This window comes from Psittacula echo (genome assembly GCF_963264785.1).
Source record: "Psittacula echo genome assembly, chromosome: 1".
Lineage (NCBI taxonomy): Eukaryota > Metazoa > Chordata > Aves > Psittaciformes > Psittacidae > Psittacula > Psittacula echo.
Window position 1 is genome coordinate 113611853 of NC_137735.1, and position 14472 is coordinate 113626324.

Sequence of the window (14472 nt, forward strand, 5' to 3'; positions counted from 1 at the left end):
TGATACATCCTCTAATATTAGTATTATTCATATATTAATTATTCAGAGCAGACAGTAGTAGCAGAATTATGATCTGAAGTAATTTAATTCTGGACAACTATTTAAAAGGCTGAAGTAGATGGCAGATGCATCGTTATAGGAAATTGAAGGCTTATTTGGTCTGCAGGGGTGTTTTTTTTTTTTTTTCTTAATACAAAGTTTCTTCTTAACATTGAATGCCTGTGGATTGGCTTGTAGCAGTAGAAAGCTGCAAGAGCCACTTTGTAAGTGAATGACAACTTCAAGGCATACCTCTCCAGTGAGCTTGCCTCAATCAGAGAGGCCTCTGTGCCCTGTACTTTGACAAACAGTTCTTGACAGCCTAACTGGCTTGAGCAATTCCTGTCCTCAGCTAGTCCTCTAGCTTGTGTGATTATTTGTGGGTTACATGGTATGCTGGAGAAATGGGCTAAACCCATTCTTTTTTACTAGATCAATTTCTTGAACTGATTCAGTGTGTGACTGCACAGTGGCATGCCTTACTGGTGTGTCAGGCAGCAGTACAGACATGGTGTGAGCGGAAGGACAAGGGGATTGTTTAAGCTGATGCCAAGAAGAAACTTCACCCACATTCTTACTTGCATATGAAAAATTATTTACTGCTGTCTTTCTTTTATCCTATACTATAATTTATAGCAAATTATAGGTTACTAGGAAACGAGATAAACATTAGCCTTGACTTCTGATTTGTGAGGGCCTTTGAGTTTTAGGCTAGTAGTTTTGTTTTTGCATAGATTGTTACAACAGACATGCAAGCATCTGTACACTATGAGCATCAGGGGTTCAGTAGACATTCTGATTTATGAGGGCCTTTGAGTTTTAGGCTGGTAGTTTCATTTTTGCATAGATTGTTACAACAGGCACGCAAGCATCTGTACACTATGAGCATCAGGGATTCAGTGGACCTTCCCAGCTTTGATTTCTGGAGTGCTTTTTCCCTTATCCAGGGTCTTTATACAGGCTTGGGGGGGGGATGCAAAGTTGTCTTAGTTGCTTTTCAATCTTGCAAAACCATTTAATGTAGCTCCAGTGTGGTATAAAGTGGATTTGAATCCAAGGTCAAACCCACTTAGGAAAAGTCTAACTGAATAAAATTGAAATTGTGCTATTAGATACTGAAAAGACTTGGTAATTGCTGTTACCATTCTTCCCAAACTTTTGAACTTCCCTAAATGGCTTATGTGTAAAGAAAACCTCTGAAGACTTTGCAGTATGTTTCATCTGTTTAGATGTTGCTTACGATGACAGGGACTGCTACATTTTGTAGCTCAGGCTAGCTTGAGTAATCGATGTCTTTTGTATTAGATACTAATTTTTTTCCCCTCCTTTCTTTAGGAGAAGAAATAATAGCCTACAAACCACCTGGATTCAATTTGATGTATCATCTCTTGAATGAGTCCCCAATGCTGGAACTGTCCTTTTGTTTGCTGGAAGAAGGGGTTAAGCAGCTTGATACTTACGCTCCGTTTCCTGGTATGTGCCTGGAATTTATTTTTTGTATGAAGTTAAAATGCATACTGCGTAGGATTTAAAGCTGACATTATGTATCTTCAACCGCATGTTGTTTCTCTTGCATCTAAAAAGTGTGTTTTGGGGGGTATTTTCCTAGGAGTAAACAACTGACAAGTTCTTTTCAACTGCAAAGCTCGATGAATGAGGTTTATGAATGCAGTCTATTTAACTGCTTCTTTGATTTTCTTATGGTTTGTTGTTGTTTGTGCACTGCAGGTAAGAAGCATTTAGAGAAAGCTGTACAGTATTGCCTTGCACTTCTAAACTTAACCCTGCAGAAGGAGAATCTTTTTATGGATCTGTTGCGGGAGAGCCACCTTTCCCTTATTGTCACACCGTTGGAGCAGCTGCTTCAAGGAATCAATCCTCGCACTAAAAAGGCAGATCATGTGGTGAATATTGCTCGGTATGTGTGAAGTACTGAGAAGGGAGGATTTTCAGAGGCACAGAAGTGTTTGGGTCCCAGTCCTGTCATTAGTTTTACTATCCAATGTTTCTTTTTGCACAGAGCATCATACATGTTTTTGTCTTTCAATTATATTACTTTTTTCACATAACACTAGTTGACAAATAGTTTAAAAAACGCAAGCCTTTTAAGATGCTTTCATATTTAATTTTTTTTATCTTGTGTGTTTTGGGTCCATGCAGTAGTTGATTTTAGCTAGTTTTGTTTCTTCAGTGACATGCGTTTCTGTGTGATCTGAAGTTATTTTCTCCATGTTTCTGCTTTGAGCCTGTGACCAGTTGTTTTAACTTACTCTGTAGTGTTTGTGCTAGATTTTGGATAAAAAGAATGGTAAAAATTCCAGAAGAGATTATTATCCCTACTTAGCCTAGTACCCTTCTTTTAATGGAGGAGTGTTAAGTGTTTCATATAGAGTTAAGGTTGGTTTGTAGCTTTAATGTTATCTCATGTAGTTTGATTTGTGAATGTTTTAGTTCTAAATGTTGTTTAATTTTTCATCTGCGTCTTACCATTTTGAAATAGTAAAATTCTCAACAATTCATTTCAATAATCTTGTATTTTTCAAGGTATCTTTGTCATGGAAACAGCAATCCTGAACTGGCTTTTGAAAGTGCTAAGATTTTGTGCTGTATTTCTTGTAATTCCAACATTCAAATAAAGCTAGTTGGTGATTTCACACATGATCAGGTAAGTGGTGGTTTCTTTGGATCTGGAAAGAGAAACTGGTGGAGAAATACTAGTATTCCATAGTGTTACTTTTAAGGACAGGGTTCTAGATCAAGTATATTAAAACTATATATGTCTTATATCTACTTACTTCTAACAAGTCTTTCACTGTGGCATTGTGAAAGCAACTACAATTGAAAATAAGAATCCCAAAATTGTTAATGTTTGCAAGAAGGGAAAGAACAATATTCTTTGAGATAGTAAGACTTTTTCTTGACTTTATAGTCTTCAACCTATGAGGATAACCTATCATATGTATCAGGAGCAGATTTTGTTCTGTTCAGTGGCTAACCTATGTTTAGAACAGCAATAACTCTTTAACTCCTGCTTATTAACTAGGTCATATAATTTTTGTCTAGAACTAATGTCAACTTATATGCAGGGAACTATGAAAGGTATTCTTTTTAATACACTTAAAATCCTCTTAACTTTCATCCTTTCATTATTGAATACAGAGTATTAGCCAGAAGCTGATGGCTGGGTTTGTGGAATGTTTGGACAATGAAGATGCAGAGGAATTAATTAATCCAGATGAGGGTATGTAAAAGGCTTCTTAAAAATGGCTCATGTAGTTGTCTTTTGTATGGAATTAAATTAATGGGAGGTGAAGAAAGTGCTTTTAAGTCAGAAAACCGTTTTCTTGTGTTTTCTGTAGAACTGGACCTTTAAGTGAATGAGAAGCACCAATGTCTTGTTAATGTATGTCCACAGTGTGATGAGCCAACCACAAACTGAGTGTGTTTTCAGAAGACAACACTGCTCTGGATGTATTATTTAAAGCTGTATTAATAGTAATTTGAAATTTTAGTCTTGTATCCCTTTGTACTAATATAAATTGATGCCTTCGCTTTCTTCTATTTAACAAGAAGGCTCTGAGGGTTATTCCATTAAATAGATTTCTTCACTTCATTATTCACGTCTTTTTTTTTTTTTTTTTTTTAAATCAAGAGCTAGAGCCTGAAAAGAAGCAGGCACGAATCCATCATGAAACAAGGATCCATATTCTGAATCTCCTTATCACCTCTCTTGAGTGTAGTCCTCCCAGCCTTGCTCTGTATCTCCTGGGATATGAACTGAAGAAACCTGTCAGCACCACAAATCTGCAAGATCCAGGTATGAGGAGGAAACACTGATCTGGCATTTAATCTGTTTTGTTACCAATATTGAGAATATTTATTGGAAAATTCATGGGGAGAAGCAGTTCCTGTTAATGTTAAGAATAATACAACTGGCCTTTTTCAGTTCCTCAAAAGCTAAATTAAAAGATATGTTGCTACCAGATGCAGCATTTAAACAGCATTAGGATTGATCCTTTGTTTAAATTGGATTTTGGAACAGACTTGAAATTAGAGTTGTTGAGGGAAATGATACCTATACTGTATCTATAAATACGTGTGAATATATATATGGTAATATGAACTTTAAAGCAACAGAAGTGACATTTGTAACATTTCTTGTAATGGTGAGAAAAATAGTATGTTAGTATGTGTGTCGTTTGCCTCCTCAGTTTCTAACTTGTATTCACTATAAGACAGACATTGATAAACTTCAGCAAGTTCAGCAGAGCTGGTCAGGGGGCTGGAGCACTGAGCCTATGAGGAAAAGCTGAGGGAGTGGAGAAGAGAAGGCTTTGGGGGGACCCGGTAGTAGTCTTTGAATATCTACAAAGAGGCTACTGAGAAAATGAAGCCAGGCTCTTCAGAGGTGTGTGTCAGGGAGAGACAGTGGGCATAAGTTGAAATGAGAGGCTCCAAGTGGATATAGCAGAAACTTTCACCATGAAGACAGTGAAACAGTGGAGTGGTTTGGCCAGAGAGTTCAAGGAGTCTTCATGTTTGGAAATTTTCAAGAACAAGCCATGAACAGTCTGGTCTGATACCATAACTGAACAGTAGTTCGGAGTTGAGACATCATGGAATCCCTTCCAGTCTAAAGTTCGAGATTTTCTCTGATGTTTTAAAGGATGTTTTATGTGAACACGTTTGAACAAACATTTCATTTTAGTTATTTAGAGAAGAATATTTTTCATTAGGTTTGTATTGGATGCTGTGGCCCAGCAGTTTTCGGTCTTTCATAGTTATAAATGAAGGATAGATAGGACCTAGATTTTATGGGGGGGGGACGGGGGACAGTCTTGAAGTTATTTGATGTATCAGAAAGATGAAAAAGAAATGCCAACTTATTTTTTTCATCTGCAAAGGAGCTTTCAATTGCAGTAGTATATGTTTTGGGTATTTTGAAATTCTGTAGTTATGTGATACAGGTAACTCATCTGCACCCACACAATTTTACAGGGTCTCATATGTTAGGTGCAGTGACAGGGGACTTTGTCTCAAAGCCATAAGAGAGTCGTGTGCACATCTGTGAATTATCCCATTCATAATGTGAAAAAATAATGACCATAAGCCATTTGCCATGAGATAATAATTTCCTACTAAAGCATAAATTTTACGTGCCAAACAAAGATGATTTCCCTTGTAAGAACTGCAGTTATTGATGCCTTAAGTGTGTCAGGATATCTTTCTGGGTTAATTAAAGAATTAATTTGCTAAAGGAAGAAAGCAAAAAGTCAGGATTTTGACTTCAGTATTAAAATCTCCTTCCTGTTCCCCTTGGTTGCAGTATCAGGTGCCTCTGGAAGCATTAGTCATAAAATGGCTGTAATTGTAAAATAAAGACAGGAATTTCAAGCTCTTCTTTGAAATTGTCAACTGAGTATTCAGTTAAAAGTTTTTAAGAGCAGAAATTTGTATTTTCATGCAGAATATTAAAGAATAATTGAATCTTTTTCATAGAACTGAAGGAAAAGTTCTTAAGTTTTGATTGCATAATTTATCCTCTTTCACTAGCATCTCAAAAGCCTACAGGTTAACAATAAACATTTTCATTATAATTTTGCTGAAACACAGCTCCGTCTTTCATTTTAATTAATGGAGAAAAAAACTCTGCCAGGTATTTTTGCTGCAGCTCTGTGGAGCAGTGTAGTGCAGCACAAGGTATCTGAACAATTTAGTTTCTGTAATTCTGTGTACTAACCTACATTTGCTCTGAGGGCTAGTAAGATCAATAATGCTAAGAAATTACGTCTCTATTTTAAGGTGTCTTGGGTTGCCCACGGACTTGCCTTCATGCTATTTTGAACATACTAGAGAAGGGTACTGAAACAAGGAATGGGCCTACAGCGGTTCAGGAATCTCCTCATCTTGCAGAACTCTGTTACCAGGTATTCAGCATATTTTCTGTTGGCATATTGTGAAAATAGGCTCTAATTAAACTAGCTACTTGGTGAATACAGATTGCTGATGATTTTGGTAATTGTTTCATTTTTAAAATGCATGTGTTAGGCTTTTATATACCTTGAACTCTTTCTGTTTCACCATTTCCTGTGTGAAAAAGTATTCTTTTGTAGCAACAGAGAAAATAAAGAATCTGCACAAATGAAGAATTTTGAATTGGGATGTACTCGTGTAACTGATGTTTTAAATGTTTCTGGCAAGCCCCTGAATCTGTTATGACCATATACCATTTTTTTTTTTTTTTTTTTTAATTTTGGAACTGCAGTTTGCCAGCAAGTAAGATAACAGATAATTCCAAATAAGCCAATAAAATTCTCTTATTTATTCTGTAGCAGTGACAGAATGTATGGACGTATGTCTATGGAGATGAGATGAGGAAGACAGCTGAATTAGGCATATGTGCAAGGTAGCTGATTTTTAGCTTTAAATCATATAGCCATACGAATGCACACCTATATTATGTTGAAAATTTGTGGAATCTAGACAGGATTTTAAACACTATTAAAAGCGAAAGAGGCCGTATTGCAGGAGGAGGAAAAAAAGATTGTGTTTCCTGTCTTGGTGAACCTGGAGATGGAAAAAGACATTCATTTTTAAGTGAGCTGAGCAGACAGAAAGGCTTACATGGTGTCATGTGAACAAATAGCCATTGGAATCGTCTATACACTGGTACTCCTTTAATGCCATAATTCAGCATCTATTATATATAATATGTTCAGCTTTGGAGTAGAAAACTTACTGTAAATACAGGTAATAATATTTGAGCAGTAAAACAGTGTTATGCATATTTTGATTTGGTGGTTAGTTTGTTTTTAAAATAAATTCCATAAATGGCTGTCTACTGGTTTTGATTGTCAGGTGATCTATCAGTTGTGTGCATGCTCTGACACGTCAGGTCCAACTATGAGATACCTGAGGACCAGCCAGGATTTCTTATTCACTCAGCTGCAGTATTTGCCGTTTTCTGTCAAAGGTAACTTTATACTAAGATAAGATTGTGCATGTTTAAAATCCAGTTTGTCTTTTGACTCCCTAGGAACACAGAAGAAGAAATATAGGTAGCATTATTAAACTGAATTAATTATTACCTCTGCTAACCTTTTAATTCTGTAGAAATTGAACTCTGCTTATTTGGAAAGTTTAGATGATTAGCACTGAACTTTTGTAAAAGCGTGCTAAATTTTCAAATGCATCAAGTCTCCAGAAGCAAATCCTAATTGATATTTCAATTGTCGTTGTAGTTTTGTTAGATTATGCTACAGAACAAAATATTTTTGAAAAGTAAGAATGCTGTGAAGAACTGAGGGAATAGAAGGCTGGCGGTTATAACAATCTGTGTTTTCCCTTCCTTTGAATAAAGTAATTTTGTTTGGTGACAGCGTTAATTTTTAAGCCAATAAATGTTTTTAATGTCTCAGACCAAAACAGTTTCTCAGGTGTCTTAAACTGAATAAATCTACTTACTCAGTTTATCAGATGCTTGACCACTAGTTCTTTGTTAAATGATAGTAAACTTAGCATTCACACAAATGTATCCAGCATGGGTAAAGCACTTTAGATAATTCGATTGTAACTTAAGAATCTAAATTAGATGAATATAGAATATGGAGATTCTTGGAGAGACCTACATTCAAGCCTTATCAACTTTGATGAAAGTTATAGTTTATTTTGCGTAGATGTTTTTCACTGAAATGAGAACTGACCCTATTTGCTCATGAAGCACTGCATTCTCCACAAAGACTGTTAGTACATTTATATCCAGACTTTTTGTATATGTGTATACTCTTAATTGCATATATGTGTATGATTTGTTTTCACAATAACGACATGTTCATTTTGTCCCATAAACAAACAGTGAGCAGATAATGACATCCTCTAAACCATTTCTCAAATGAAAAATGTTTTCCTTGGACTAAGTAATATTATTTATGTTCAATTTTATAACTGTTTCCTTATCTCCACCCAGAACATGAAATTTCAACACTGAACCAGATGTCTTGGCTGATGAAGACTGCAGCCATAGAAATGCGAGTGACATCACTGAATCGCCAGCGCTCCCACACGCAGAGACTACTGCATTTGCTGCTTGATGACATGCCTGTGAAACCATACTTGGGTAAGAGGAATTTATTGTGAGGGTAAATAAGCTTGAATAAATGGAAGTGTGAGGGGCTTTATTTGAATTCTTTTCTCCATGAGCTTGTGACAATTCATTTGTGGTATCAGGTCTGGAATTGCCACTGGAGAGATGGAAAGAAAGATGATGGTGTTTTAGACTCTGAAGTGAGACAAATTAGGGCATATTGTCACTGTGTAGAAGAGGTGGAAGGTTTTCCTTAGTAAACTGTTTTAGACAAAGTTTTTCTTAGTCCTAACTTCTGTCTGTCTGTTACACGTTTCTAACCCTCTCTCAGATAGTAGATAGTAGCTACAGGTCAATTTTTTGACATTATAACATTACAAAAGCAATCCCAATATGACGTAAAATGCAATGTTAAATAAGAAGGCAAGATTTCAGAGTTTCAGAGCAGAGGAAAAAATGAATCAATGGAAAGAGAAACAGGTGGTAATAAAACTCTGTAAGTGAAGAAAATAAACAGAATAACTAGAAAATAATGAGCTGCAGCAATATGGTGTTTTCCCTCACTTTTATAGGTCTGAGCACTGTGTTCTCGTCTTTGTGGAGATCTCAGTATGGGAAATGTGTCTAAATACCCTACTCATTTTACAGAGTTCATCCAGCTGCATTATTCATACTGGAAGATGGGGTGTCCTTTTGGGTATTTCTAGTATTGTCTAGTCTGTATTTGATAATTGGCCAACTTCTGTGAGATAAGTATTGTTTTCATTTTATTAAGAATCAAAGCTGTATTAGAAGACTTCCATGTGAAGGGCCTGTCAGTGTGTGCTCTCTCTGTCTTTTTCAGTATTAATAAAGTAGGTGGTATTTTTTTAAAAAAAATACTTATGTTTCATTACTTTCAGGTGATGGTGAAGGAGGAATGGAAGATGAAAGTCGATCAGTCAGTGGGTTTCTCCACTTTGATACTGCTTCCAAAGGTAAACATTATGACCGTTTACTGACCCAGTAAACTTTTTCTGAATAGGGGGAGGGCCAGCTCTGGAAAGGACACTGAAAAAGACAATGATAGACTTTCTAAGCAGCAGCAGTACTTAGAACAATTTTATTTAGTGTGGGTAAAAAAACTAATTTTAGAATCTTGATGTAGATGGTTGGAGTGAGTGGGAAATTCTGAACTGGAAAGGAAGTTAGAAGTCTGTTTCCCTTTTCCTCTGTTTCCCTTTCCCATCTGTGGAAGGGCAGCATGGCAGGGTTGCAGTCTAAACCAGTGAGACTGTTGGTAAAGCTAAACATGTTTAGCTTTAGCAAAGAGTATAAAAGCTAAGTAAGTTCAGATTCCTTACAGTGTTTCTGAGTATCAACAAAACACTGTGTGGTTCTCATTGAAAACCAACCTGCTCTTAATTAGGAGAAGAAATACGAATCTTGTATTTCTAAATATTGGATTACATGCATCCATAACAGGAGAATGATGCAGTGTAACACAGAATTTAAGGCCCTAGAAAATGTTTTTAAACTCCTTATATAGATTGATAGCACTTTCTGAATATTTAATATTTTATTTTGAAATTTTACACATTAAGATCGGATTACAAGTGTAAGTTAGGCTCCTATTGTGAATTTTTGTTGTTTTCCCCTTGATGTTGCTGAATACAGTTTGAATTGATTTGCGTTTCCAGTGCGCAGGAAGATCTTAAGTATCTTGGATTCAATTGACTTCCGTCAGGACATACCAGAGCCTTTACAACTGGATTTTTTTGACTGGGGTCAGATTGAGCAAGTCATTGCTAATTGCGAGCACAAGAATGCACGTGGACAAGTGGTCTGCAATGTCAAGGTGTGCAGTGGTCTGTGGTCTTGAGTGTGCTATTTTATATCTTAATAAAAATGATCAGTGAATTAATAATGCTTATAAAACTGCTTTCAGGTAAAAAGTATAGCTGTTTCAGATACGTGCATAATTTATGCAGACTGTTTGGATTAGTTTATGTCTTCTGCATTGCACGCACTGATTTCTCGTCTGCACTAGACAGATGCATCAGTTTAAGATATTTTCATGAAATCTTTTTTTATCTTATTATTTTTCCCATCTTGGAATACCTAAGCGATGTTGCAGATGTGATATCTATCTTACGTATTCAGTTAATCTCCAATATATGCAACTGTGTAGTACTACATATGTGTATGCAATTACATACACAACACTGTTGTATACTGCGGTAGTTCTTAGAAGCTTTAGTTAAGTTAATAACACGTTGTGATGGGTACTTGACAAGTGTGTGATAAATAGTCCTGAAAAATTTGTCATCTGAGAGACAAGAGACAGAGCAGGAGAAGAATGTAAAGTACAATTCATCTTGATGGTGATAGGAATGCAGCTATTCCTTATTTGGAACCAGCTATTCTATACTGGAAAATGTATTTTAGGCGTGAAAGGAAACAAACCCTTCCTTCTGCGTCAGAGAACTATGGTGGAGGTTGAAGAGGAAAAGAAATGCGATGTGTTAGAAGAGCTCATGAAAGGACAGAACAACTTAGGACCTGAAATAAATGAATAAGTGCAAAAATGAGAAGTGCAGTGAGTAGGGAGAGAGTCTGGACAGCTGAAAGTACTGTAAGAGAATGGAGTATGGGAGAAACCTAAAAAAATGAGTAAAACGTGTTTGAATCTCAGTCCTTTGGTTCCATCTGTCATTATGTATCCATCTCCTAAATACTTCAAGGAGAGACAAAGTCATGTTCCTTGTCATTTGTCCTGGTTTCAGCTGAGATAGGGTTAATTTTCTTCTTAGTAGCTGGTGTAGTGCTGTATTCTGGATTTGGGATGAGAATAATGTTCATAACGCATTGATGTTTTAGTTCTTGCTTAGTGTTTACACTAAATCAAGGACTTTACAGCTTCTCATACCACCCCACCAGCAAGTAGGCTGGAGTGCACAAGAAGCTGGGAGGAGATATAGTCAGGATAGCTGACCCAAACTGGCCAAAGAGATATTCCATACTACAGCATGTCACGCTCAGTATATAAACTAGAGGGAAAGCTGGGTGAGGACTGCTGCTTGGGAATTGGCTGGGCATTGGTTGGTGGGTGGTGAGCAATTGCATTGCACATCACTTGTATGTTCTATTATTATTATTTTATTATTGTTGCTATTACTATTATTATCCCTTCCTTTTCTGTCTTATTAAACTGTCTTTATCACAACCAGTGAACTTTAGTTTTTTACCCAGTTCTCTATTCCACAACACCATTATGCTTTCTTTTTTAACTTTTTAATTTCAGTACCTTCACAGAGTTCTGGTTGCAGAAATCAATGCCCTTCAAGGAATGGCAGCAATAGGCCAGAGGCCTTTAATTATGGAGGTAAGTATAGAAAAAGTAACTACTGTTTGTTGTTGCTTTTGGTGGATTTCATTTACTGTCAAGCAGTAAGCTTCTACCGTGAAAGCTTGTGGATTTGAGCCCTAACTTTAATTTAGTAATGCCTGAAAGAAATAATAAAAAAAAAAAAACATTAAAATTTGGAAAGATTAACTATGTCTTAACGTACTGTTCTATAGATAGCAGAACTGGAGTCTCTTTTCTTATTTCTTTAACCTTTTCCCTTGCCATTACTGATAATTGCAGTTCCCGCCTCACTGCACATGAAAGCAGTACATACTAATGTCAAGACGGGCTGTTCACAAGTACAGAGTGTAGCAGCCACACTGGGCTCAAGGGACACTAATTTATTTCTCCTTTCTTCTGCACAGCTGTAGTTTCACTGAACACTGAGCTTAATTATTTTCTGAGCTTCCTGCCATCTTTTAAATTTAGGTGAAATTGGCTAAATGGATTTGAAAGTTGAAGGATGAAGGAGAAATGAGTCAGACTAAAATATAAAAGAAAAGGCCCAGAGATTTTTCATAGTTGTTCTTGTTTTGATTTTCAAGTGTATGTTAGAAAAGAATTTCCCTAGTTAATTCCTTTCTCCTCCCCTCTCCTTCCTCTCCCCACTACAAGCATGAGACATTCGTGATGGAAAGGCCTTGTGAAAAGCCACCTCGAAATGGATTTGCCTGTCTTGTTAAAATGATTAATGGCAGCTTGCTTCTGAGATGCTGAAACCTTACCCTCCCCCCCACCTCCTAAACACTATTACTAGTAGATAAAATTGTCATCTTGAAATCTGTCTTTGCCATGAACTTATTTTATTTCAATGTCTTTGCCATGGGTATTCAGGAGGTCAACACTATATTGCACTATGTAGTGGAGCGTAACAAGCTGCTGCAGTGCCTCCATGCTAAGAGGCATGCTTTAGAGTCATGGAGACAACTGGTGGAAATCATACTCACTGCCTGCCCCCAGGATCTCATACAGGCTGAGGACAGGCAACTGATTATCCGTGAACTATTGCAGGATGTGCATGACAAGGTAATTCTAATCTGGAAATCAACCATCTCCTTGAAATTTGTTGCCGTATTTTTTTACGTGAGGGAAATTACTAATCAAGTGATCCTTCCAAAATTTGTATGCTTTTAGTATTCTTTTTAGTTTTCTCATTGTTACTGTGCTGAAGTTGAATGCACTGTGGACAGAGGGAATACTCTGAATTCTTCCATAGCTGCTGTTGAACTATGAACCATATATTGACAAATTTCAAAGACATTTCAGTATAATCTGGTATGATCATACTCTGTAAAGGGTGTGTGAAAAGGAAACAGCCCATTTTGATGAGGAGCGTAGAAGAACTCACTGGAAGGATGAAGGCAGACAGAACCGCAATTAATAATCTATTGTGTTTAGACTCACTGCAAATAATATTGCTGCTGCTTTTGAAAAATTAGTAGAATGAAGCTTCATAGATGAAAACATAAAGATTTTACAATTCAAAGGACTTTTGGAAATGTGAGAGTTTGCTTGGTCTTAAAATATTTAGAATCTAAATGTTTTACTGCTGATAATTTTTGAGACAGACTAAGCAGTTAGTACCGACCCAGCCAGTCTCAAAGACAAATTTTAATGAAAGGTCCTTGCATTGTTTAGGCTGCTGGGACATCTTTTATTTTATTTATTTATTGTAAGAGCTGTGCTGTTGGTAGTTTTCCTGATTAGACAAGTTGTGTTTCGAGAAATACATGTTGAAATGTTGTATTTTTTCAAGCAAAAAAATAACTGTTTGAGGGTTTGTTGTTGCAGTTTACATTGGGGTTGTTTTTTTTTTTTTTTCCTGTAGGAGTTACCTAAAATGTATTTTTTAGTATAGTCCTGGTTTTGTTTTTAATAGTAGTATTTTTATTAAATAGCTGTAAAGCCAAGAGGGTGTCAGTTGTTCTTTCCCTAACTTCGATTTAGATATTTTACTAATACAGCAAGTCAAATGTCAATGCATTTCTTCCCTTTTCCCCATCCAGATTTTATTATCATCCTGCCTGTGACTTGTGTAAATACACCCCAGAATACTAATGGTCTTCTCAATTAAAATGTGTTCAGCTCATCTTTCTGAACAAGTTCATGACATTAATGATTTTGATGTGTTTTGAATAGTGACATGTTAATGAAATCCTTAGGTATACCTAAATGAAATAGTTGAGAAGCTAAATTAATTGCTTTAATAGCTCATGCAATCAGACACTTTTCTACTTTTTCTTTTTTTTTTTTTTTCTGTTCTTTCCTTTCTTCTTCTGTATTAAGATCCTTGATGATGATGCAGCTCAGGAGCTGATGCCGGTAGTTGCAGGGGCTGTGTTCACCCTGACTGCCCACCTGAGCCAGTCCATGAAAACTGAGCAGAAACAGCCACTTGCACTCCCTATGGCAGGACAATCCCAGTATGCCTTTATGTTGAATGGCTCTTTTACTTCATCACCTAGCTCTGAGAGCATATCCATGGGTTTTGCTTCCATTGGTGACTCTTCCCTCCACATCATCTTAAAAAAGCTGCTGGATTTCATTTTGAAAACAGGTATGTTTACCCTCGCAGTGTGTGTGTTCGTGGGAAATCCAACCACAAAGAATAAAAAAGATGAGTTGAGCTGCTTTCCTGTTACTGCCGTGAAGATTTTTATTACAGTCAATTAGGTAGATGACATGATTAATATAGATCTAAGTAATGTTACTAACAAGAAAAAAAATAACGGAGGTGTATTATTTATTTATTTATTAATCTTAACAACAAGCAGAATCATATTGCCACGCTTTTGGAGCAGCATTAACTTGCTGAATTTACTTACTTGCACTTTTATGTGAACAATAGAACTGCGAGTTGAAAAATCTAGTTGTTTTACTCATTTCTGGCAGCATTTGACATAAGAAAGTTAAATTAAGCGCGAGTGGAAGATGGTGTCACAGAATTTACATCTCTTTGTTT

At 36.4% G+C, this 14472-nt stretch overlaps 1 protein-coding gene across 1 annotated transcript in view; it reads left to right on the forward strand.

Moving 5' to 3' along the window:
* The window catches only part of NUP205 (nucleoporin 205), a 50563-nt gene that overhangs the window by 22039 nt on the left and 14052 nt on the right, over positions 1–14472 (forward strand). The window contains exons 17-29 of the mRNA XM_080629752.1: positions 1375–1512; positions 1768–1957; positions 2584–2704; positions 3199–3280; positions 3692–3856; positions 5842–5966; positions 6898–7012; positions 8006–8155; positions 9025–9099; positions 9802–9959; positions 11406–11486; positions 12345–12536; positions 13797–14067. Of these exons, the coding sequence (XP_080485878.1) occupies positions 1375–1512; positions 1768–1957; positions 2584–2704; positions 3199–3280; positions 3692–3856; positions 5842–5966; positions 6898–7012; positions 8006–8155; positions 9025–9099; positions 9802–9959; positions 11406–11486; positions 12345–12536; positions 13797–14067 (1863 nt within the window). The remainder of the gene's footprint in view (positions 1–1374; positions 1513–1767; positions 1958–2583; positions 2705–3198; positions 3281–3691; positions 3857–5841; positions 5967–6897; positions 7013–8005; positions 8156–9024; positions 9100–9801; positions 9960–11405; positions 11487–12344; positions 12537–13796; positions 14068–14472) is intronic.